The 24,725-nt window shown below is 60.5% G+C and overlaps 6 protein-coding genes across 6 annotated transcripts; 5 read left to right on the forward strand and 1 right to left on the reverse strand.

The window, feature by feature from the left end:
* Window positions 1-4,073: 4,073 nt before the first annotated feature.
* On the forward strand, window positions 4,074-5,226 carry PLICBS_000707 (Rho GTPase; the record flags this gene model as incomplete). The annotated part of the gene is made up of 4 exons (XM_018318262.1): window positions 4,074-4,096; window positions 4,396-4,515; window positions 4,722-5,100; window positions 5,161-5,226. 4 exons carry the CDS (start codon window positions 4,074-4,076, stop codon window positions 5,224-5,226), a joined length of 588 nt encoding a protein of 195 aa, XP_018183787.1.
* A 1,725-nt stretch (window positions 5,227-6,951) lies between these two features.
* Window positions 6,952-8,374, forward strand: PLICBS_000708 (uncharacterized protein; the record flags this gene model as incomplete). The annotated part of the gene is made up of 4 exons (XM_065599652.1): window positions 6,952-7,086; window positions 7,166-7,292; window positions 7,355-7,666; window positions 7,752-8,374. The coding sequence occupies 4 exons, from the start codon at window positions 6,952-6,954 to the stop codon at window positions 8,372-8,374; spliced, it is 1,197 nt and encodes a 398-aa protein (XP_065455724.1).
* Window positions 8,375-8,977: 603 nt separating this feature from the next.
* PLICBS_000709 (uncharacterized protein) lies at window positions 8,978-10,811 on the forward strand (the record flags this gene model as incomplete). Its single annotated transcript, XM_018318259.1, has 2 exons — window positions 8,978-10,617; window positions 10,685-10,811. The coding sequence occupies 2 exons, from the start codon at window positions 8,978-8,980 to the stop codon at window positions 10,809-10,811; spliced, it is 1,767 nt and encodes a 588-aa protein (XP_018183784.1).
* Window positions 10,812-15,406: 4,595 nt separating this feature from the next.
* On the forward strand, window positions 15,407-17,809 carry PLICBS_000710 (uncharacterized protein; the record flags this gene model as incomplete). Its single annotated transcript, XM_018318258.1, has 1 exon — window positions 15,407-17,809. The coding sequence occupies one exon, from the start codon at window positions 15,407-15,409 to the stop codon at window positions 17,807-17,809; it is 2,403 nt and encodes an 800-aa protein (XP_018183783.1).
* A 659-nt stretch (window positions 17,810-18,468) lies between these two features.
* Window positions 18,469-20,083, reverse strand: PLICBS_000711 (uncharacterized protein; the record flags this gene model as incomplete). Its single annotated transcript, XM_018318257.1, has 2 exons — window positions 18,469-18,582; window positions 18,650-20,083. The coding sequence occupies 2 exons, from the start codon at window positions 20,081-20,083 to the stop codon at window positions 18,469-18,471; spliced, it is 1,548 nt and encodes a 515-aa protein (XP_018183782.1).
* A 1,991-nt stretch (window positions 20,084-22,074) lies between these two features.
* Window positions 22,075-24,693, forward strand: PLICBS_000712 (uncharacterized protein; the record flags this gene model as incomplete). The annotated part of the gene is made up of 1 exon (XM_018318256.2): window positions 22,075-24,693. One exon carries the CDS (start codon window positions 22,075-22,077, stop codon window positions 24,691-24,693), a length of 2,619 nt encoding a protein of 872 aa, XP_018183781.2.
* Window positions 24,694-24,725: the final 32 nt, after the last annotated feature.

Here is a 24,725-nt window from a genome sequence, read left to right on the forward strand (position 1 = left end):
GGATGGCAGGCGGACATCGTCCGTGGCCCTCCGAGCGCGCCGATCTGGGGTCCCGCGCCGCAGTCGCAGCCGCAATTATGCGACAGAAGCCTTTGCGCTTGGACAGTGGCCGCGTAACGATGCTACGTCGCGGCGTTGCAAGACAGCGCAGAAAAGAGTATATCGCGTGCCGACTCCCGGGTAGACGATCTCGTCGTGAGTCTGTCTCGTCGCGCCACGGCAATTCGGCATGCGATCTGGAACCTCGTCCTGATTGCCATGTATGGGGATCCGGTATCATGGGAGCAGGCCTGGTGAGTAATTGCTCATCCCATCGGCAGTCAATGCGGTGGAGCCACGACATCTACGTGCGACGTATTCCCGTGGTTGTTTGCTCTTATGAGCGACACGACGCCTAGGTCTGTCTTTGACGGCATGTATACCGCTCGGTATTCGCACAAGATCGCACCCGGGTCGGGGCGGAAAGTTGGGTCACAATCCCGGTCCATAACGGCGTGGCTCACGACGATTGACAGCTTATAATGCGGGCTTGGCCCCCTCTGTCTCGGACTACAACACTCCAGCAACACGGTCCGGGAGATGGACAAACAGCCGAGGAGGGCGACAACAGAAACGCCCAGGACGAATGCTGGCACCCGGCGACGCGCATCAGCCCCTTGCATGGGTTGCGTGGATGTACCCTGGTTTGCCGTTTGATGAAGGATCGCGTTTCCTGGTATCCCCTTTGGGGCCCGCTGATCATGAGTTGATTGCCTCCTCCCCAGTCACGTCAACTTCGGACACGCGCACGACGTGACAGAACGCTGGTAGGTGCCCTTGACGCGGCTGACACGATTCCGGTTCGCGCTCATCGCTTGCCGGGCGAATGGCCAGGCTATTCCCGACCTAGTGCTGCGTCGCGCGCGACGACAACCAAGCGCAATGCGCTGCATGTACGGAGTACATGGTCATGCCCATGGTTGCAACTTGCAGAGAGGCAATGTCCGACTTGAGACGCAAACAAGGCACCGTGGCTGACCTGTCGCGGTTGCAGGTGAGTCAAAAAACGGTTTGTCGCAGGGCACGCAAACCGATAGGGCAAGTTCGTGGCCGGCCAGCAAGCCCGGCAGAACGATAGCACAGGAGGAGCAGGGCATCAGGCTAACCCGGTCGACGACTCATGAAACTGGCGAGGTGACGACTTTGAGACGGACCAGACCCCACTTGGGGGGACAACCGTCCTCAGCCACAAGCCACGAGCCAGATATCCGATACCTGTCGCCACTGTATCCAAGGCGCTGTTAGGGAGGTACTTTCCATCGCTCGCAGGACGACCGCACAGGCACGGGCATCGGCCACCACCACCCGCGGCTCTGATGGTCTTGAAAGGCCCCTCCCCCCCCCGCCCTCCCCGTTCTGGAATCCGGACCCAGTTTGATTCAAACGCCCACGCCTCGGACCACGAGCCGTCGCTCGCTCGGTAGGCAGGCAGCCAGGCGTTGGGTTTTTTATCCCTCTTTCTCGGGCGCAGGCCAATCGCGCTTGCGCGACGGGACAGGACGCGCAGGCAAAAGCCGTTTCGAAATTTTTTATCAACCGTTTTTGCTTCTCCTTTGGGGGTCCCCCAAGCCCCGCTGCGCAGTTTTCGGCCAGAATGTCGAACTGCCGCTCGTCTTCTCTGGGTGGCGGTGCGCACCGCGAGGCAAACGTCTTTGTCCTCCATTGGGGGGCCCAAGACATGTGCCGCCCGCAGCGTCTAGGACGATACGCAGCAGAGCACCTGCCGTTTTCCCTTGTCCTCACATGGCGCTGCTTGTATATTCGGCGCACCAGATGCTGAGTATCGCCGCCGAAGCGCCGCCCGTCATGGGCTGGGTCTGCTGCTTTCAATGATTGGATCATGGCGGACGCGCTGTTGCCGTCGTCGAAGCTGTCACGTCTCGCAAGGAGCTGTCGTGGAAGCGCCGTCCAACTCGGCATGAAATAACTGCCTACCAAGCCGCTGCCTCCCTACCATGGTGTTGCCGCGCTACATGTCACCATGAATCTGGCGCGCTTCAAGCAAAGAGAAGGATCTTGCGCGTCGCTTGTGCTGCCCCCGGACGGTACGTTTGATGCATGCGGGCAGGGACAAGCCCGGGGCATTGCCATTCGCGGCCCCGGGGATGCGGTTGGTTCCAGCTTCCACGGGCCTTCTCGTGCAGCAAACCAATCTTCACCTCGCCAGCTGCCCTGGGCCCGCCCCTGTCCGCTGCCTCCCGGGCAGGCCAGGATCGCCAGCCCAGGCTCCCTGCCTCCTTCGTCGCAAGCTAGGGTCGCAATGGAAAGGAAGGGGAGGCGCCAGCGCGCCAACGGCCCCCAAAGCCGCTGCAGCGTTTCGAATCAAAGGAACGACGTGGTCCGGCATGGGGGGACCTGCTCGGCTAGGCACCCGCGAGAATGCCCCGTAAGTATGGACCATGAGGCGAACAAACACGTATACCTTCCCGGTGGTTGTACCTTACGTGTGCCGTCCGGGAACGGGAAAGAGAGAGTGATACTGCGGCAAACGCCAGCCATGATTCCTGACGGACAGGCCAGGGTTAGCTGCCGACCCCGGTCAGAAGGCGTGGAAGCTTGTTTGTTGAAAGCAATCATCGCCCCGTACCACCCACGAGACGAGACACGGCGAGGGAAGCAAGACGTCAGCGCCCCCGGGTCTCCCAGGGTCCTTTCCAGGTTCCCTCCTGGGCCGGCGTCAGCACCGCAGCAGCGAGCATGGAGCCCCGAGCGTTGACAGGCACCCTGGCCTCTGCTGTCCATCACTGAGACCGGCCATTGGCAGGGCAGGAGCAGCAACGGCCAGGGTTCGGTGCCTGTGGCTCACCGCTGAGGAAGCTGCCGTGCTGCATCAAACCCCCGCAAGCCGACCAGAGAGAGAGAGAGGCCTCTGAGAGTTGAGACTGACGAGGTGTGCCCCGCTGCTCGGTAAAGTACCTCACCCGTCTGCAATCTAGGCCGGTGTTGCAGAGTATCACGCACTGCCTGCGGTCTGGCTGCACGACACAAGCCCGCTCGTCTCGCCGTGCAGGCCGTGCAACCCGTGTTGGGTTGATGCGGGCAGCTCACTTTTGATGGGGAGGGAGTGCACACCTCCAGCCTCCAGCACCTCGTAGCTACAGTACCTCCGACGTCGTCTGCGTGTGAATCGATCGAGGCGGCTGTGAGGCATGGACCTCATGGCCCAAGTGGGGAGCCCGCCCTCTCATGCCGCCTTCATCAGCGCTTTCCATGCAAACAAAGACCCAGTCGTTCCAGCGTGCGCCACCGCTAATGACAGCTGGCGTGCCTCTTGCAGCCCAGCCCTGGAGCGCCAAAAAGGCCCCAGGCAAGCCCGCCCGGCGCACCTCACATTTTTTTTGCGCTGCGCCCACCTCCCACTAGGGCCCCTCGAGTGGTGCCACGGACGGCCCTGTGGTGCTGCTCCCACTGCAAGTCCCCAGCAGGGCCTGTCGCCGTAGCCGCCCCCGGCGGGCAACCAACGTGACGGGGGCCGCGAGTGACCAGCCCAGCCCAGCCCAGCCTCCACTGCCCTCCATCCATTCATCCACTGCATCCATCCCGTCAGGTCGGCTGCCTCGACTCAACCTGGGCTGTTCATCCACCAGACCAGACAAGCCATCCTGCCCTGCCCTGCCCTGCCACACCTCGCAGTGGACTGGCCGAGCAAGCAGCCTAACCTGGAAAGCCTCCACCTTCACTGGCTCCCGACGTTCGCCCGCCGCAGCGCCTTGTGGTGCCCGCTCCCGCTGCCCACCGCCAGCTGCCCGCTGACAAGCACTCGGCACCTCCCATTCATTCATTCATCCACCCATCATCCCAATCCATCCACATCCCCATCGCCAGCCTCCCGTCCTCCTTTCAACTACCACCGCCGCCATCCACCTCTCCCCGTCGCCACCTCTCCCCGACCTCATCCGCATCACGCCCACCGCGCGCTCCTCTCCGTGTCTTCTCCCTTGGCGGCACGCGCTGCGATAGAGACCCCCGCGCTCGCCTTCGAGCCTGCACCTCTTGACGGTCCAGCTCCACCCTAGGAGCTCTCCATCACGAGAATGACCGTCGTTGCGACCATCAAGTACGTCTGCCACCAAGCCGCCTTGTCCTGCACCTCCCGCCTCGCCTCGCCTCGCCTTGCCGCGCCGCGTTTCTCTCGTCCACCGTCGACCGCGACTTTGCACTGCGGCCTCACGCCTTCTCGGCTGACGACCGTGGCGCTGCCCTGGCCGCAAACCTTCCGCGGACCAGACGCACCTGTGTCTGGCGATGAGGTGACCGGCGACGGCGCCATTGCACAAAGAGCCTCCAGAAACCACATGACGCGGGCCCATGACCCCCGCATGCATGCACCTGGCTGACCATTGCGTTTACCTTCAGGTGCGTCGTCGTTGGTGACGGTGCTGTGGGCAAGACGTGCCTCCTCATCAGCTACACCACCAACAAATTCCCCTCGGAATACGTCCCGACCGTCTTTGACAACTATGCCGTCACGGTAATGTGAGTGGGCTCCCCCGTCCGCCCTTTTGTCGAGATGCGTAAACCCGGGGGCGGTCGTGTGCGATTATCGTCGCCGCAGGCAGTGCGGGTGACTGCATTCGTTCGACGATTTGCCCGCGGCGTCGTATTACGTACATGCGACGACAACCAACATGCCTTGGCCCTGCGGCATCTTGTTCGAGCTGGAGCCTAATTGGTCGCAATAGGATTGGCGACGAGCCGTATACCCTCGGGCTGTTCGATACTGCAGGTCAAGAGGACTACGACAGACTCCGACCTCTCTCCTACCCGCAGACCGATGTCTTCCTCGTCTGCTTCAGCGTCACATCACCCGCCTCGTTCGAGAACGTCCGGGAGAAGTGGTTCCCCGAGGTCCACCACCACTGCCCCGGCGTCCCCTGCCTCATCGTCGGTACCCAGGTCGACTTGCGCGATGACCCCAGCGTCAGGGAGAAATTGGCGAGGCAGAAGATGACTCCCGTGAGGAGAGAGGACGGCGAGCGCATGGCCAAGGAGCTTGGCGCTGTCAAGTACGTTGAGTGCAGCGCGCTCACACAGTTCAAGCTGAAGGATGTGTTTGACGAGGTATGCCGATCCCACTGTTGGAAGTGTCTGGATGACGATGGGAACTGACAGCGATGACAGGCGATTGTTGCTGCGCTTGAGCCGCCCATGCCCAAGAAAAAGTCACACAAGTGCCTCGTCCTATAAACGGACGTTACGAAGAAATTAAACAAACAAAAAAAAGAGCGAAGAAGCCAACAGACATGTCGACATACACAACCATTTCCGCCTAACTGTGAAGAGACTAGAGGGAGAAGATTTACCGGCGAGCCGGCGACGAAGCATGGGCGGAGTTGGAGACCGGGATGCTCGACGGACGACGTACCCATGGCATGGCCTCTGCCGGATGGGGCTGCCGTGCTCCTGCGGATGGCTCTAGCCCGCTATAACGAGGTGTGGGCTGTCGAGAGAGACGAAAGTGGCACAAGGGGTGCAGGTGCCGTTTGGGCACGCACGGGGTTGGATGAATCCGTCTCGTCTTTGGGCTTGCCTGCCTGCCTAGCCACGGTGCGGCGTTGCCTTTGAGGCGGTGTGTGGTGGAGGCAGGGGTGGATGAGATGCCTTGCCTAGCTGTTTCTCGATACTCTTTTTTGTTTTGGGGCGAGAAGATTTGACAAGTTCAGGGCAGGGCTGCTTCGATAGGATCAGTTTGGCGATTGGAGTGCAATCACATCGACGGTTTGTTTTTGTTCAGCCGAGTTGCCCTGCCCTGCCCTGCGCGCCCGCTGCGTCCTGTTACTGCTCGTTGGCTTGGTTGTCATCCTGTTTTGTAGCGAGCGAATAGACGAGCAACTCACGCGAGACGGTGAGAGACGGGCGGTTATTGATACTGTGAACGGAGCCGAGGAGAGTCCCCGACGGCGCAACGGGTGCAAGCATGACAATCGATGAAGGTCCCAGCCGGTCCGGCTCCGCCCTCTCCAACTCCAGGACTTATAAGTGTATTCTCGCCGGCAACCCCCAAGCGTGCGTCGGAGAGCCTCTTACGTACAACGATGGCTCGGGTGCCGGGTTGTCCGTTGTCCCTGGCCGCGCTTTTATGGGGATCGATGTCGGAGCAGCCCGGTCTGCGCCAGTCTTTCCCGGTGAAGGGGAAGGAGGGTCCAGCCTGGCCGGCGAGCGGCTCGACCTGGCCTCGCACGACAGATGCGCGGTACGACCACAGCTACAGAGGGCGCGCGCGTGCCCGGAAAAGGGTGGACACTCGATCTCTCATTGCTACCTGCCACCCCGTCCTTGTACGTACGTAGCACTCTCTGCCCGACGTCGCGGCAGGCGTTCGTCCCTCCGACGGGGTGGGCGGCGGTTCCAGAAAACCACATCAGCAGAACTGGAGACTTGCACTTGGAATGCCCCGAGGAAGCGGGCTGGGCCCCGCAAACGGGCGCCCGATTGGGGCAAAGTTCGCGGGGGCTTTGGGGCTTGTCTTGTCTGGTGGGTGGGATGGACGGGCGTGGCAAGCGTGGATGAGGCGGGAACTGTGGAGGGGAGGGGGATGGAGGGGCACCACCTCGTGGAGCTGCTGCAGAAAGGCAGTTCAACCACCCAAGTGCGCCCCCCATGTTCAGTGCCGGCCCGCCCGCCGACGCCGGCCGTGGGTTGCTGCTGCTGCTGCTGGGCAGGTCGGCGTCCGCGGGTCCTGGACCCGACCGACCATGGCAGACAGCGCGACGGGCGGGACTCGTTATTTATTGCGAGGTGATAAGCTGCTGGAGCTCCTCCCCTTCGGCGAACTCTTTCTTCTTCCTCTGGATTTTGCAAGAAGTCGCCTTGTTGTTGGACTTTGTTTGATACCCCCCCAACGCGAGTGCAGCATCCATCGTCACGAGCTAAGCCAACCTACACGCTCACGCACACCCTCTCGCGCAGGACATGAAGTCGGCAGCGCTCGTGAGCCTGCTCCTCTGGAGCGGGCTGTCTGCGGCGTGCGGCGGGCACGGAGACCATGATGGCAAGGAATGGACAAAGGAAGAGCTCGACGAGCTGGAGGCGAAATGGGGCAATGAAGTGAGTGCCAACGCCTCTTAGAGCAGCTTGAGCTTCGAGCGACTTGCCCGGCCCAAGTGTTGACTTGATGAACCTCCAGTGGCCCTTCTCTGGCATCGGATCGTTTGCGCACCTGAGCCACTCCAAGTGCCTCACTGATCCCACGGTGGACTATGACATTGCCATTGTTGGCGCGCCGTTCGACACGGCCGTCTCCTTCAGGCCAGGTTCGTACCCAGCATATTTGCGGCCGTTAAGAGAATGTACAAAGCTAACAAGCTTCGCCAAGGTGCTCGCTTCGGTCCGCGAGCCATCCGCCAGGCCTCCTCCCGCCAGACAGGTTTCCGCGGCTTCAACCCGCGTGCGAGCATCAACCCCTACCAGAACTGGGCCAAGATTGTCGACTGCGGCGACATTCCCATCACGCCCTTTGACAATGACATCGCACGCGAGCAGATGACGCAGGCTCTGAAGCAGCTGGGCAAGGGCAAGACAGTCTCGGCGCTGAGCCCCAAGCCCAAGCTCATGACCCTGGGTGGCGACCACAGCCTGACGCTGCCGGCGCTGCGGGCACTCAAGGAGATCCACGGGCGACCCGTTCGTGTGCTTCATTTCGACGGTGAGGCTACCCGCATCAGAGCCTTTAGTGTGCGGACCCCTTGCTGACCGATGACTTTGACGGGCAGCCCATCTCGACACTTGGAACCCCAATGCCTACCCCTCGTACTGGGGAGCGACGCAGTTCACGCATGGCTCCATGTTCTGGATGGCCAACCAAGAGGGCCTTCTCTCCAACTCGTCTACCGAGGCCTCAGTGCACGCTGGCCTGCGGACGCGCCTCGGCGGCACAGCATGGGCGGACAACGAGGACGACTCATCGCAGAACTGGGTCCGCTTTTCGGCCGACGACATGGACGATATTGGCACGCAGGGCATCATCGACGGCATCATGCGCGTGCTCGGCACCGAGGACCCTGTGTATCTGTCGGTGGACATCGACGTGCTGGATCCGGCATTTGCGCCCGGCACGGGCACGCCCGAGCCCGGCGGCTGGACGACGCGCGAGCTGATCCGTGTGCTGCGTGGCATTGAGGGCCTCAACTTGGTGGGCGCTGATGTCGTCGAGGTATCGCCCGCGTACCAGGGCAGGGGCGAGGAGACGGCGCTGGCGGCAGCTCAGGTCGTCTACGAGCTGCTGAGCTCCATGGTCAAGCGTGGCATGAAGGAGATGGGCAAGGAGGTGGTGCCCGAGGCGAAGCAGAAGCTGCTCAAGGCCTACGAGAAGAGCAACGGCAAGGACGAGTTGTGAGGCCTGACATGGAATGAGGCTGTACCTGCCCTGTAGCAGCACGTGTTATGATAAGAGGGTGCATTAGACGCATGGGGAAGGAGTTGCTTCGGTGAGGCGGTTGCTGTAGGCGGTGTGCTAGGTAGAGTCACTCGCTCGGAAGTTTGGAGGGAGCATCGGAGAGGTAAAGAGCGTTGTCTGTGCAAGATTGACACGAAAAGAAAGTGTATTTGATCAAATTGAACGATGACCTGACCTTTTCGCCAAGATGAGCAATACGGCGTCTTGCGGCGGTCGTGCCTGCCACTGCCCGAGCGGTCCCTGATGTTCGCCTCTGAATCTTATCGGGGTTTCAGCGGCCGAGCGCGGCGTGGCGCGGCAACGGCCATGGCAATTGCACGGGGACTGACTCACTAAAACGAGGTACGTACCCAATCCGGGCAGACATCCCACCTCCAATCTGGCAGTCGCAGCCCACCACCAACCAATTTATGAACCCCGCCATCCCACCTCGTCTCGAATTTCTTGCCAGACCGACTCGACTCGACAAGCTGCCTCCCACATTATCGCCCGCTCTCCCTAATCGCCGCAACGACGCACGGCACCTGGAAAAGCGAGTCCACCATGGCGGCAGTGCAGGAGCTCGCTGAGCGAGTCAAGGGCGACGACAAGTTCTACGTCGACACCGACGCCGGCGCCGACGACCAGACGGCGGACGGCTCCGAGGCCAAGCCCTTCAAGACGCTCGCCTACGCCTACATCCACAACACCGGCCGTCCGACTGCACAATACCTCACCCGCGCCTCCGTCACCGGAGCCATTGGCCCGGACGAGGACCCCTCGGCGCGATTGGCGTGGAAGGCGCCCGCCAAGAGTGCCGTCAAGAAGGCCCAGGGTGCCCTCGACGCCCACAAGAAGAAGCTGGCCAAGCAGGAGCAGGCCAAAGCCGCTGAGGAGGCCCAAAAGAAGCAGCGCCTTGAAAACCTTGAGGCTGCTAAGAAGATTGTTCTCAAGGAGGACCCGTCGCTTCCCAAGGCCGTCAAGATCACCATTGACAACAAAAATGTCGAGCTCGGTGACGGCGCCGACAAGAAGGGTGCCCGCGTTAAGGTCTCGGGCCGCATCCACCGACTGAGGCCGCAAAAACAGGCGACCTTCATCACCCTCATTGACGGTGGCGGTCACCTGCAGTGCGTGTTGCAGGCCGGAGATCTTACCAAGACGTACGATGCCCTGACGTTCGCCCAGGGCACGTCCATTACGTTGTACGGCGAAATGCGCAAGGTTCCCGAGGGCCAGCAGGCGCCCGACAACCGCGAGCTGCACGTCGACTTCTACGAGGTCATTGGCACCTCTCCCAGCGATGAGGACGCCATCACCAACAAGGTCTCGTCGGCCCAGAACCAGTGGGATGCTCAGATGCTTGACAACCGACACCTGGTGCTGAGAGGAGACCATGCTGCGTCCGTCATGAAGTTGCGCGCTGGCGTTGAGTGGGCTTTCGTCAACGCCTATCATGAGATGAAGGTCACTAAGGTTTCGCCGCCTGCTCTCGTCCAGACCCAGGTCGAGGGCGGCGCCACCCTCTTCAAGGTGCCATACTACGACGAGGAGGCCTTCCTGACGCAGTCGTCTCAACTTTACCTGGAGACGGCAATCCCCAGCCTGGGCAGCGTCTACTGCATCGAGAAGTCGTTCCGCGCTGAGAAGAGCCTGACGCGTCGTCATTTGTCCGAGTACACACACGTCGAGGCGGAGCTGGACTATATCGACTTCACCGACCTGCTGGAGCACCTCGAGGAGATCATCTGCCGCGTCATCGACAAGGTCCTGGAAGATGCCGAGATGGCGGCAATCCTCAAGGAGCTTAACCCTGGCTTCACCCGACCCTCGCGTCCCTTCATGCGCATGAAGTACGCCGACGCCATTGATTGGCTCAACAAGCAGGAGCCGCCCATTCCCAACGAGGACGGCAACCCTCATGTCTTTGGCGATGACATCGCCGAGGCCGCTGAGCGCAAGATGACCGACGCCATCAACCGGCCTATCTTCCTGACGCACTTCCCCGTCGAGATCAAGGCCTTCTACATGAAGAAGGACCCCAGCGATCTCCGCGTTACAGAGAGCGTCGACTGCCTGATGCCCGGCGTGGGCGAGATAGTCGGTGGATCAATGAGAATGGAGGGTTATGACGAGCTGCTCGCGGCGTACGACAAGCAAGGCATCCCGGCCAAGGATTACTACTGGTACACCGACCAGCGAAAGTGAGTTTGAAAATCCCATTTTCCGATCAAAGCATTGCGTGCGGACGGACGCTAAAAGGCTCGGCAGGTATGGCACTTCGCCGCACGGTGGCTACGGCCTGGGTCTGGAGCGTTTCCTGGCCTGGATGGCCAACCAGCACACGGTGCGAACGACATGTCTGTATCCCCGCTTCATGGGGCGGTGCAAGCCTTGAGTAGATAGGCAGGTCGGTGACGGTCGGCATGGACGCGTCGTGGAGCATGTAGGGTAGATGCTAGGAATCGAGCTGATTGTTGCCGTGGCGATGGCATAGTTATATAAGAGCTGTCTTATAGATGAAGAAAATGAGGTCTTGATAGTTGCGGTGCCTGGTCTTGTGCCCTGATAATAAGTCTCCGCATTCATGCCTGGAGATGCTCCCATATGAGAGTGGCGTTATTCGCACAAATAGGAAAGGCTAGTCGCACAGATGTTCCTCATTTTTCTGGGGCCGCTTCGGCCATTTTTGGTATGAAGACATGGTACGGCAGCGGTGGGCGGCATGTTCATGGTTGCTGTCGTCGCTGCCATCTGATGTACTTACGGCGGCTCCCGTTCTGGCCCAGTCCTACGCACCTTATTTGTGTGTCGCCGGCCGTGGAACATCTGTGCGAACAGCACTATTCCCAGACTAAGGTAGGCTGCGTTTCAGGATGTCGACATGGCTTGAGATGGGGACCGCATCACCAAAACAGTATTGTGGGTTTTCGCGTTTCCTGAGACACAGTCGTTGCCTTCCTTTCTGGCAAGGAGAGCATGTAATCCACCGACAGGGCCGGCCATCACCCGAGGCTCGAGCCGTCCCTCCATCTCGCCAAGCAAACGAGGCAATCACGCAGGGGGGAACGGCGCACCAGCGTCGCCGTGCGTCTTGCCCCGTTGTTTGCCACGATGCCCCATTTCGCAGTCTGAAGTCAAATGTTGAGTCTCCTTGCGCATCTTGGCCTGAATGTAAGGCATCGCGTTGGCGAGCGTGACAAAAATAAGAGGACGTCCTGTTGACAAGTTGTATCCGGGGGAAAGGGGTGAGTAAGTGAGTGAGTGAGGGTGGACGGCGAGCGTGCTTGCATGCATGCGCGTGCCACAGCACCGCTTTAGGCAAGGCTTGTTGTCCATGATCTGCAGAATGGGGACTCTTTCTCGCGTGGAGTATTTCGTGAACGTACGTAGCACGAGCAGGTAGGTAGGGATGTGGTGCCTGCGGTTCTCGGGCGTGCGCGAGGAAGGGGTCTCCGTTTCGTAGCGTGGAGACGTTGCATGCATGATTGTCTTTTCCGTGCATGCTTCTCCTTCTCGAAGTTTTTGATGCCGCCATGGCCCATGGCTATTCATGGGCGCGACAGCCTGGGGTTAAGGCTTTTCAGGTCCGTCCCCTGAACCAGCATGATACTCCAATGTGCGACGGCCATGGCAACACAGCATCGTGAAGGTGTCGCCTCTAATAATCGTAGCCGCGGGTGCTGGCGCGAGAGAGGCCCGCCTGGCTGTGAAGGTCCGGTCTAGGCCCCGGGATGGCAGCGAGGTGCATGACGAGCGCGCCGCCAGATTGCCCACCGACCGCCCTGGCGCCTCGTTTTGAGATTGGCCCGCGTCTGGCGTGATGATACCGTACTCGATCACGGGCTATGAGGATGTGGTTGAAACCGCCCGCGCGCGAAACACGAGGCCAGTTCGTGGTAATACAGAGAGCATTAACATCTGGGAGCATTGCCTCCGTTAACGAAATCAGGGTAAAACGCAACTTATGCCGAGCCCCGTGTGCTTTGCTGATCCGTGTCCAGGATGGACACGGAGCAGGGAGCTATCCTGCATAATAAGCGCCGTCTCACAGCAAGAGCGGTTGACGAAGCTCCCGATCACGCCCACGAAGCGCCTTGGTGCACCCTGGCATCGTGCTTGCCTCGCAGCTCGACGAGGGGCGGCGCAAAGACGGCAGCATCGATCACGGCTGATGAGCGGGCAAATGGGCCAAGGACCGACAGCGTCTGCGGCAGCTCATGCAAAGCAGAAGGCGATTCCCCGCCGCGGGTGGGGTCGTGCGTGAGCGCGTGCATCGCAATCAATTTAATCAATCCCCCCGGCAGCCATTGGCGCCTTTTTTGGAGGGGAGGGCTGTCTCGTACCTGTAGGAACGAATGGAAAGGGTGCCGCACACGTGCGGACCAGACGAAGTACTCGTACAAGCTGCTCCGATGAACTGGCAGGCTTTGCGCGAAGCGAGCGGTTTTTGCTCCTGGTTCAGCGAACAAGAAACGAGCTGCCTGCAAGATTGCTGTCTTGTCCGTGGATAACACGGGGTCTTATTAAGCAGCGCAGGGGTGGCGGCAAAAGCTCACCCAGGGGTGCCAGGTTATGGAAGGGGGACAAGGGCGGAGTTGCAAAAATGCATTGCTCATGGGAAAGTGACCGTGTGCTCTTGTCTCGCCATGCACTCTTCCCTCCCATGGTTTTCGACTTTTGCTGGCGACTGGAGGACCTTCAGCGGACGCTCCCGCAGGGGGCCGACGGCGACCCTGGGTGTCGTGCAGATGAGAGAAGCACGCGTGGAGACGGCCATCGGAACGAAGCCGAGAGCTGACGGGGCAGCAAGCCGCCGTCCTTTGGAAACCAGGCTCAATGTACTCGCTACTAACAGATCTGTCGTCTTGCACGCAGCAAAAGATACAAGAGCTTCGCATGAGCACCCGACATGTACGGGTACATTTTACACAAACGACGAACATGCTCCCGTTGCCGCTGGTCATTGGATCCCTGCCAGGGGTTCATTAAACTGTCAGCGCACACTCGTCCCCTTTGGGCAACCGGCCATCCACGCACCACCCCTTTTCCCCTTCTGGCGGGGCGGGCAGTTGTGTGGTGCCTTCCTCCTCCCCCCCGCCCCTCCCAAGGTTCCCTGGGCTCGACGCGCTGGAAGGTTAGGTTCACGTCGCTGGCGGCGCCCCGGCAGGCGGGCTGGGCTGGGCTGGGCTGGCGCTGGCCACTGGCAGCGCGGTGCCTGGCTCAGGGTGTCCCGCCCGCCGGGCCCTGTAATTGTGGTTCCCGCTCGCCTGCCACCGGCGCGCCCGTCCATTGGCCCGCCCGCTGGGCCCCGACGTCTCCCGCCGTTCTCCCCCAACCCAACCAACCAGCGCCCGCCACCGGCGCCTCCATCTCCCCAAACCCCCTCAAAAATGGGCTCACGCCAGGGGTTGGCCACGGCTGCGCTGCGCTGGCTCGCCTGGCAGCAGTGGGAAGAAAGCTTGAGGTGGCCGGGCGGGCGTCGTCTGCGGCCGTGGCCTGGCCCTGCATGCCGTCTCATTCATTCATTCAGTTATTCAACTCACCCACTCTCGGTCGGCCAGTCAATCAATCGACCGGATCGAAAATGGTGGGCTGGTGGACTCTCCTGGATGTTCCCCCTCGTTCTCTCCCCCCCAGCGCAGAGTCGGATGCAATGCAAGTGAGAGGCACCTTAACCTTATGCGCTGAGGCACGGAGGTCCTAGACAGAGGCACTCGCAGAAACGTTGCTCCACGGAATGTCGTGAAAGAAAAACGCGAACCGCCTCTGCCTGTTCCGAGGGCGCTGATGCTGCTGCTCGCCCTCGCTGCCAGTCCCGACGGCCGTCCGTCTGGGGTGGCCGCCAGCCACTGGCAGGTATTGTGTCCTGGTACCCCGTCCACTGGAAATGCTCGCCCACTGGACGACTGTCCACTGACCGGGGGGGGGGGCGTCTTAGTTGCATTGTCCCTTATTTTTTGACCCCCGAACCGGCTCCACACCCCCATCTCGACACCTCGTCTGGTGCCTTACTCGACCTCGCGCCGCACTGCTCTCGCGCTCTCGCGTGTCTTTCTTCCTCCTCCTCTCCTCCGCCTCCTCCCCTTCCTCGCTCTCTACTCCATACACCTGCGAGGTGAGCCTCAGGCCGACTACAATTCATCTTCCCTGCCCCGTCGACCCTGTCCGCCGCCCGCGAATCTTGCTACGCATCATTGCTTCGTCCTTTCTCGTCCTCGTTCCTCAACCGTTCGGCCTCCTGTGAGCTGTTGGCACCCCCCTGCTCCTCCAGATGCTGTTCCCGAGCGAGGCCAGCTTTTGAGACGCACATCATCTTCTTCGACACTTATCGACGCTCGTTCCGCCTATTTTAATTACCTCTTTTTTTTGGCTCCGCTGCCTACGTCCGTTGCTCACGAGACCCCCCGTTTTCGAGGGACCCTGGTCATTGCATCTCGCAGTCCTTCTCGACCTCGATCACCGGCTTTCCTTTACCCTTCGACGCTCTCGCTCAACCCAATACCGGCCGCGCCTTGTATCCTTCGACAAGCATCTTCCACGTCACCTCGCTTTCTCCAGAAGAAACTTGCCGGCTTGCCGCTCTAGGATTCTTGCTCGCCTTGGCGCTCGACCGTTTCTGTTGCCTTCTCGGGATCCGATTCATCGTCCAGCCCGCCGCTTGTATCCAACAGCTTTACATTTGCATACATACATACATATTTGAGCTTCCAGCTTGCTCGCGGCAGTTTCGACTCGGATACCTCTGGCAGTCTGCTCGTCTGGTTCGACGACGGTCATTGTCACCTTGCCTTGACCGGCTCACGCAGCAGCCTGGTTTCCCCCCTTGCTCGCCCGATTCGACTTTGCGACTCCCTGCACTCTAGCTGGAGCCACGAGCCGTCTTTCGCGTCTGACAACTTTCGTGCCTCCTCCAGGCACGTCCAATCTTTCAAAACGGCGGTCCTATCGCATTCCGGGCGGGACTCGCTCGTCCCCCCTCACCTTCTAGGGATGCAGGACCTCAACGCACCCGTCGGCCAAGGTGGCCCCAATCCTAATGGCCCCGGCCGTTTCCAGGGCCATGCTTCCAAGCCCTCCAATAGCGACACTGGTTTCTCACATGGCGCCTTCACCTCGAACATCTCGGGCTTTGCCGACCGCCATCCTCGCCGAGGCAATGTCCCTTCGCTGAACACGCAGGCCATGGGCCACCAGAACCAGCCGGGTTCTCCCTCCAATGCCGGTGACCTGGCCAGTCCAGGCACCGCTTTTGACATGCAGTTCACTCCTCTTCTCCCGTCCCAGCTCCTTCTCGGAAGCCCTTTCCAGCCCGGGAGCCCCGCTGCCTTTGGCAGCCCGCAGTTCCAGAGTCTGCCAGGATTCCAACAGGCCGGCCAGCAGCATGGGGGCAACCAGGGCCACAGCGGCGGAGTCTCGAGCCCTATTCAGCAGAGCATCTCTCCCCAGCCGTACCAGACGATGGTGTCTCCTTCGACCTATGGAGCACCGCAGTTCTTCCCTCCCCAGTCGCCCACGGGGGGCTTCAATATGCAGGCTCCCATGCAGCCCGCGTCTCCCGTGTCCATGGGGTCCGGCGTCGTAACCGGCACCAGCCGCACAGTGTACCTCGGCAACATCCCTCCTGACACGTCGGCCGAGGAAATTCTAGGACATGTCCGCAGCGGACAGATCGAGTCTGTGCGCCTTCTGCCCGACAAGAATTGCGCATTCATTTCGTTCCTCGACGCCAGCTCCGCCACCCACTTCCACTCGGATGCCATCTTGAAAAAGCTCTGCATCAAAGGTCAGGATATCAAGGTTGGCTGGGGCAAGCCATCCCAGGTCCCTACATCCGTGGCCCTGGCTGTACAGCAGTCTGGCGCGTCTCGCAATGTATACCTGGGGAACCTCCCGGAAGACATCACCGATGCCGAGTTGCGCGAGGACCTGGGCAAATTTGGCGTCATTGACACTGTCAAGATTGTCAGGGAGAAGAACATTGCGTTCGTCCACTATCTCTCCATCGCCAACGCCATCAAGGCTGTCTCTCAGCTCCCCCAGGAGCCGAAGTGGCAGGCACCTCGTCGTGTCTTCTACGGCAAGGATAGGTGCGCCTACGTGTCCAAGACACAGCAGCAGAACGCCGCCCAGTACCTGGGGATCGCCCCTGGATATGCGCACATGTTGACCGGGGCCGATCGCGATCTAATTTCTAACGCCCTCGCCCAGCAGTCCGTGGCCGCCGCGGCCGTCGCCACCACTGCTGGAGGCATCAACAACTTGGGAAACCGCACCATCTACCTGGGCAACATCCATCCCGAGACGACCATCGAAGAGATTTGCAATGTGGTCAGGGGCGGTCTGTTACACCACATCCGTTACATCCCCGACAAGCATATCTGCTTCGTCACCTTCATTGACCCAACTGCGGCCGCTTCTTTCTACGCCCTCAGCAACCTGCAAGGCTTGATGATTCACAACCGACGACTCAAGATCGGCTGGGGTAAGCACTCCGGTGCGTTGCCCCCGGCCATTGCCCTTGCTGTAAGCGGCGGCGCCTCCCGCAACGTCTACGTTGGCAACTTGGATGAGACATGGACCGAGGACCGTCTGCGTCAGGACTTCTCTGAGTTTGGCGAGATCGAACTGGTCAATACCCTCCGGGAGAAGAGCTGCGCATTCGTGAACTTCACCAACATTGCCAACGCCATCAAGGCGATCGAGGCAATCCGCGGCAAGGAGGAGTACAGAAAGTTCAAGGTCAACTTCGGCAAGGACCGCTGCGGGAACCCGCCTCGACAGATGCAGCAGAATCAGTCGCCTCGAGGCGACGGAGTCTCTTCCCCCCCGCCCAATGGGTCGCAGAACAGCAGCTCCCCGCCGAATGGCCCTCAGCAGTCGGCCGTATTGTTCAACGCCAACAATAACCCGCTCACCATGTACCTCAGCCAATTGTCCCAGCAGGTCCAGCACCAACAGCACCAACAGAGCCAACAGCAGCACCCAATGCACATGCAGCAGCACCCGCTCTTCCACGCAGCACAGGCGTCGCCCAATGATCTGTCTCTTGATGTGCCGCAGCAAGGCCACATGAGTGGTCACGGCCAATCCGCCAGCATCTCGAATGGGTATGCTGCCGCGGCCGCGGCCGCCTCGGGTGCAACCACCATCGGCGGTTTGCTCGCTCCCGGACCACGAGGTCAGCACAGCCGTGCGGTCAGCCTTCCGGTTCTGGCCCCTGGCTTCGAGAACGGCGGCAATAGCCCCGGCAGCGTCCCGGGCAGCAACGGAAGCGAGGGTGAACGTCGCGGCCACCACTACCAGGCTAGCTTTGGAGGAATGGGGGCCGGCGGCTTTGGGCTGGCTATTCAGGGTGGACTCAACGGATGGGTTGAGGAAGAGGTGGCCAACTAATATCACAGCAGCCCTGAACGACATGAGAATTTGTACTCGTTGTAATTGAACAGGGGTCGTCTGTCCTTTTTGCTTATTCAGTCGGTTCCTTTCTGCACACACCTTACTTTACGTTTTTTTTTTCGTCTACTCTTTTTCTTGCACATTCTGATAATAGTCTCCTTCCGTTCCGTGTATGATGGTGGGTCGTCACTCAGGATGTCAAGATGAGAGGGTATTGCATCCTAAGAGCGGAAGGGAATGGAGGGATGGAGATGTCAAGGCCGCCGGATCCCACTACAAGGATTGCGGCTGGATGGAAGCAGGGCCACAAGAGATGGGAACGCGGGGCCAGGATTCCTTGGGCACTGGACGGAGCTGAGGACAGGTTGGCCATATCGGAGGGAATGAAGGGTCTGGCCAAGGGTAGCCAGGGCTGGACGATCATGGCCTGCGAGCTATGATCCGGAAAGCTGGGAAATAGTACGTAGTAGCATGATTAACCGGAAGACATGCGGATTGGTCACACGTTGATCTTCATTGGTATCTCAAGTGACAGACTATGCATGACTTTGGCCCAATACCCTCTACCAACACCACAACTCCTGTATACGAGTGCTCACTACAGCCAATTCCTGAGTAACGTCCGACCTGTATCATGTCAACAGCTCACCCCGAGGCTAGAACCCAGCAGGTTCCTCCTTGGCTGGGAATGCCGGTGCCTTGACATTGGCGCGGCACTCGGCCTTCCAGTTGCGAGGCGTGAACTTGTCTACGATGGACTTGAACGCCTCCTATACGCGATCAATTAGCAAAGATTCAGAGTCGTCCGGGGTGGCCAAGGAGGGGATGGAGTATTACCAGTGTGCAGAACGACTCGTCGCCCTCAAGGTGTTTACCCGCGGCCTTGCACCCGGGCACCGTAACGGGCTGGTCGTTGTAGCGAACGCGGACGTAGTAGCCCTGGAGCTTGGCCCTTTCCGCATCGCTCAGGTCGCTGGTGGGCTTGCGACCGATGCCGGAGGGTGGCTCTCCGGCGCGCGAGCCGCCCAGAAATGAGGGCAGCCACGAGGATAGCTGCGAGGCTGACTTGGACGAAGCTGTGGGTGCCGGAGTTTCGGCGTGGCGGAAGAGCTCGATGGCGATGTGGCTGGTGAACGGTGGCCATGCATCCGTGTTGAAGGCGCCCAGACTGGACAGGGCCGCGGCAAGAGTTGTGTCGTGGCAGCCGCTCAGCCCGAATTGCACGGGCCTCGTGGCACCGGGGAGGCGGGACTTGGACGTTACCTCATATCGTCCATCTGCTGTGGTGTGCTCGGCGCTCCCAACCATGCGGGAGACAACATCAGCGAGCAGGCCACCGATGCCGAGAGTGCGGTACTCGCGGTTCTCCTTATACCCGGCAAACCATTCCTCAACACCAATCTTCTCGACGATCTGCTTGACTTTGGGGTCATAGAACTCGCTCGGCAATCTTGTGTCCGGGCCATGGGCCTTGGTGGCGTTGATTGTGTCCATGATGCCGCTGAGTCTCGGACGCGCATCAACGGCAACCTTGGGACTGTCGTCGGGCATCCACTTGCCGAGTCTCTTATTCAGGAAGGCCATATCATCCGAATCGTTCCAGCGATCCGCAGCTCGCTGCGCAAATGCTCGCGACAGGGCAGCGAATCGCCGACAGTTGCCGTCATTGGGGAACAGCGTCTCGTCAGACGGCGTGCGGGCGAGGACCATTGGAGGAGGCAGGTCCGGGGCGCGGGTGTGCGGTGGGTATAGGCCGTGGAATGTCTGCTGCATAGACTCCAGGGCTCGAGGAATTGGAGTGGCACGAAGGTACAGAAAGTCGGTATCCTTGATGCCCGCAGGGAGGAAGCCAAGCTGGTCGACATAAAGCCTCCGCAACCTCTGGCCAAGCTCGAGCGTAGTCTCGCGGCCGCGGTCCGTGAGCATGCCCATGTCGCACATCCCGTCTAGCTCGCCCTTGGGGCCGGCGGCGACGACGGCAGCATCATTGGCACCAAATGTCTCGAGACGGCGCTTCCATTCAAAGGTGGAGAAGGGTTTGCCCTCGGCGGCGGCAGTGGCGGCCGGGTCGAGGATGGCGGAGCGCAAGTTGCGAAAGGAGGAACAATAGGGCCAGAAGGGCGCCAGGCCGGTATTTGTGAAGCGAGCATTGACCGGGGTGCGTTCGCCATGACGAAGAAGAATCTGGACCTGCTGAAGGCGGAGCTGAGGGGGATACAGGGCGGCCAGCTCGGCATCCGTATAGGGCGGTCTGGGTACGAGGGTGGACATGGCTGCTGCTGAACGTCACTGTGTGTGACGATGGCCGAGGTTGAGGGTGGTGCAGAGAGTCGAGTCGCTACTTGCGCATGGACAGTGCGGGCGGCTGCGCGGAAGCTGGGAACCTCTTCAATTGACCAGTATGGCACAGAAGCCGTCAAGTGAAGCAACAGAGTAGATGACCAAATGCAGTCACAGCTCCGCGTCACGGCGTCGTGGGCCGACAAGAGCTCCCTTCGGCGGTCCGTCGTTGGACCGGCTTCGGGGCCCAGTGACGAATGACGTTTGCGCGGGGCCTCGAAGTGGGACTGCAAAGGGCCTGAAAGACGCTGAAGAATGCGGTGCATCGCGCCCTCCACATCCGCCGTCGGCGCCGGGTCGTGCCTGCCGGAGTCGTCCCCATTTGCCAGGAGCAGTTTGCTAGCTATGGAGCCGTCCGACGTGTTTCTCGGCCGCGCCCTGCCCGTAGGCTACGCCAGCGAATTTTTAGTATGCAGGCACAGGACGATAGCGGTGCTCTGCCTATTGCTGGTAATTTGCTACTGTTCGTACGAAGTACTGATATTGCTTTCGTTGCCGTCGTTGCTGCTGCCGCAGGCCAGACTCTACAACTGGCAAAACATTGGCTCTACGGATTAGCACTGCTCTTTGCCAGTCGTCAAGGGGGCCAGCCTAGAGTACGTACTCGAAACGAACTCCATCCACGGCGGTGCAAACCGCCTGCCCGCGGAGCGGAGCGGTCGGGGAGGGCAGGTGCGGAGGACAAGGGAGCTGCAAGCCACCCCGGGCAAGTTGACTAGTGACCACCACGGCCCCAACTTCCCAGCGGGCAAGAGTCGGTCTTTTATCCACTTCATTAACAATCCAACACGCCTGGCAACATGGTCGCGTACCAAGAGCATCTCGAACGGCCAAAACTTCAGCTGGCCAACCCGCAGTGTCCGCCCGGACAAAGCGCGCCCCGGATCATGCGCAGCAGCGGCTTTCACGTGCGAGACCCGCCCCTGACGGAGCTTGCCCCATCGCGGCCGCTCGACTTGCCGTGAAGTGGCCCAGTTGAGAGCCCATGGCCGGGGTCGGGGTCGGGGTCTCGGGGTCGATAAGAAGGGCCGAACATCGTCGTCGCCATGACCACCAGCCTCTTGCGATTGTTGGACGAAACGCGCGACGGCAAGATGATGGAAACAACAAGACATCGGCCGCCTCGCCCCAAAGTAGGGAATCAGCAGCCTGCAAGTAGCTCACAGTCTGAGCGCCCCATCAGCACGGCGGGGTGCGCCAGCCGCCAGAGCTCACCCAGCGCGCTAACCACCAGCAGTATTCCCTTCGGGCGGCCCGTACTGCCAGCCTGAGCAGTTTGTCCGGTCCATGGAATGGATGTCGCATTCGGGAAGTTGCCTAACTGGACACCACCCACGGCTCCAGCGCGGCTTGGAGCCAGTCCGGGAGGCTCGGAGTGGCGGCGGCGCCTGAACAGCCGCCCGCCGTCTCTTCAGCCCTCTTTTTCTGGGGTCGAGCCGCCGTTTGTGCCGAGTTTGGGCAGAACCCGACCCATACGAGCCCATTGATAAACCAGCAAGCTTCTGCTCTCCGTCACGGCCGCCGCTGGTGCCACAACCGCAGTACAGTCGCAACCCTCAATTGTGGTCTTGCCCGGTCCTCTGGCCCCATTGTCAGGACACTTTGGTGGCCGCTCGGCAGTTTGCGCTCCAAACTCGCGACACCTCTCCTCCCGGTACGCGGAGCCATGCTGATCTGCCCTGCGGCGCGGCGCCACATGCTTCTATTCATGGACTAAGCATCTCGCGATATCTTCAGCGGTCAGCCGCCTCTCATTGGCCAATCCGCCATTGTTAACGTCACCAACGTCCGCGCATAGCCCCAAGAGGCAAGACGTCAGTCAGCACTGCTCCTCTTCGCCGCCATATCATCTAGAGCGCCGCCCGCTACGTCCTTCTCCATGTTGTACAAACTCGACCTTGCTTGATTTCAGCGGCAGAGCCATGAGCGTTGCAAATTCGCCCGGCCATTTGGGCCCGAGTCACACGAGCCACATCCCATTGTCGGAATCACAATCACAATCACAACCTCAGGAAGAATTACAAGAGCAACCAGGTACCATATCAGACACACTCGACGACGATGAGGATTCCGCCTTTGAGGATCAGGACGGTGCTCAGGCAGCTCTCCAGCCCGCAATCAGCTCTGCCGCCAGTCACCTCACTTCGTGCCAAACGCCTGCGGTGGAAAAGGCTGCAGTACTAGAGGCAGCTCCTGGCGGCGGCCTCTTTGACAGTGCCATTGCGGAGGCCGAGGGCGAAGACGATGAGCAAGGCCCTCCGGAGCCTCTCCAACCCGTCGCGGTGCTCCCCGCAGCCCAAGCTGCTCCGTCGACAAGACCCAACCTCAATCTGGGTCGTCTCCCCAGCACCCAAGGCCATGGAGCGCACGCGCTTCCCTCGCCTTGGGTCTCAGGCCCAAAGGGCTTCATCGTCGACGACAAGGCCGGGCGTTCCAGCCAGACACGCGGTGTTCTCAGCTCTGCATTTGGTCCGACTCGCCAGCGTCGCTCCAGATCCGCGGGTCAGGAAGCTCTCAAAAGGCTGTCCAAGGCCTTTCCGTCAATTAATATGCCTACGCACCTTTTGCCATCGCTCCCCTCTTCCTTCTTTTCCAGCTTCACGGGCGATCACAAGCCTGGTCATGCCAGCATCTCTCGGTCTGCGACCACTCGTTCCCCGCCTTCTACGACGGCCTTGCACCAGTCGAAGCAACCGCAGGGCAACCGCATGAATTCCCAAATTGAACGCCCTATGTTGACCGGTACACAAACTCCTCCACCGGCACAGTCACGGCCACCCGTGCTCCGAAAGGTCACATCAGACGACAGTATTCTGTACCACAGCCTATCACGCGCTTCATCGCTAGGCGACGACGATCGTTTCCAGGATGTGCGTGAAATGGTTAACATTCGCTTCATGGCTATCAGAGACAGCCTGCCCGACGTGCCAAATTTCAGAATGCCCAGCTTGCCTAAGCTGAACGCAGGATCCCGCATGTCATCCATCTCGCTCAATGGATTCTTTGCCAGCTCGACTGACGACACATCTGGATCCCGCCAAGCTACCGTCGACCGAGCTGCAGCCGCCGGAAACATGCAGACCCCAGAAACCAAGGGCGTCCCATTGAATCCGTTAGACCGCGTGCTGAACGAGCTAGAGGGAGACATTGTCGTTCTCGGCGGGTATCGTGGCTCCGTCTTGCGATCCGCAGATCCACCCCATCAGCAGCTCTGGGCACCTGTCAAACTGGGCTTTAACCTGCGCAAGGCCAACCTCGAGGTCGGGCTTGAGGATGAGGACGAAGCGACCATGGAGGATCGCATCATTCCGTCCGGGATGCTCAAGCATATTGGCCCCGTCGACATATCTCGCAAACTCTTCAAGCGCTTGCGTTCCTGTGCCAATGCCCGCAACGGCAAGCTGCGAGTCTGGGACTACGGTTACGACTGGCGGCTCAGCCCAGCTTTGTCTGCGCACAAGTTGCGCAAGTTCCTTGCAGGGTTGCCCTCGAATCAGCCTGGAGTGGCCAGAGACTCACGCGGCGCCATTGTCATTGCGCACAGCCTGGGCGGTCTGATTACCAGGCACGTTGTGAATCAGCAGCCGGACCTGTTTGCCGGAGTCCTGTACGCCGGCGTGCCACAGCGATGCATAAACATCCTCGGACCTTTTCGAAATGGCGACGCGGTGTTATTCAACGAGAAGTTGTTGACGGCGCAGGTCAACTTCTCCATCCGCACATCTTTCGTATTGCTTCCCGATGACGGCTTCTGTTTCGTTGACAAGGAAACCGGAGAGGAGTACCCGGTTGACTTCTTCGATGCAGACGACTGGATAAAGTGGCGCTTGAGCCCCTGCGTGGCCACGGCCCTCCCAGCATATAATAGGGACAAGCAGCAGGCAGCCTCACCTCTTTCCTCGCTCTTCCCAAATTCATTGTTGAATAGCGGCCGGTTTGACAAGAAGCTCGATGGCGCGGAGACCGGCGATGTCAACGAGAAACGGCCAGGACAGGGGATCATGGATGTGGCTCTTGGAGGCAAGGATCGGGCCATTGCGCCCCAGCTCAACGCAGAGGCACCAGGAACTGGCTCCGCCGCACCGCTTCCGCCGTCTCCGCCGCCGTCTCCGCCGGCGCCGGAGCGCGAGCGCTACGTGTCCTACCTCCGCCGCACCCTCGCAGCCACTAAGAAGTTCCGCTCCGAGCTGGCACACACGTCGGCTTATGAATCTGCCAACGCATATCCGCCCCATGCGGTGCTCTACGGCAAGACCATCCCAACGGTGTACGCGGCACAGGTGAGCGGGCGGGCTGCCATTCCTTGCGCTGACGCCTACGATAACCTCTTGTTTCGTGCGGGTGATGGCGTTGTTCTCGCGCGCGAGGCAATGTTGCCGCAGGGGTACGCCCTCGTCCGCGGCGGTAGGGTGAGCACCGAGCGCGGCCATCTCACCATGCTCGGCGATCTGCCGGCCGTCGGGCGCGCGTTGGAGGCTCTGGTGAGGGGTAGGAGGAAAGGCATCGGGCTGGGGACAGGGGAGACGGACGACAGCACATAGGCCGGAGCGTAGAAACAGCACGTCAAGCACCA

The sequence above is a fragment of the Purpureocillium lilacinum genome, assembly GCF_023168085.1.
Source record: "Purpureocillium lilacinum CBS 284.36 DNA, scaffold_1, whole genome shotgun sequence".
Lineage (NCBI taxonomy): Eukaryota > Fungi > Ascomycota > Sordariomycetes > Hypocreales > Ophiocordycipitaceae > Purpureocillium > Purpureocillium lilacinum.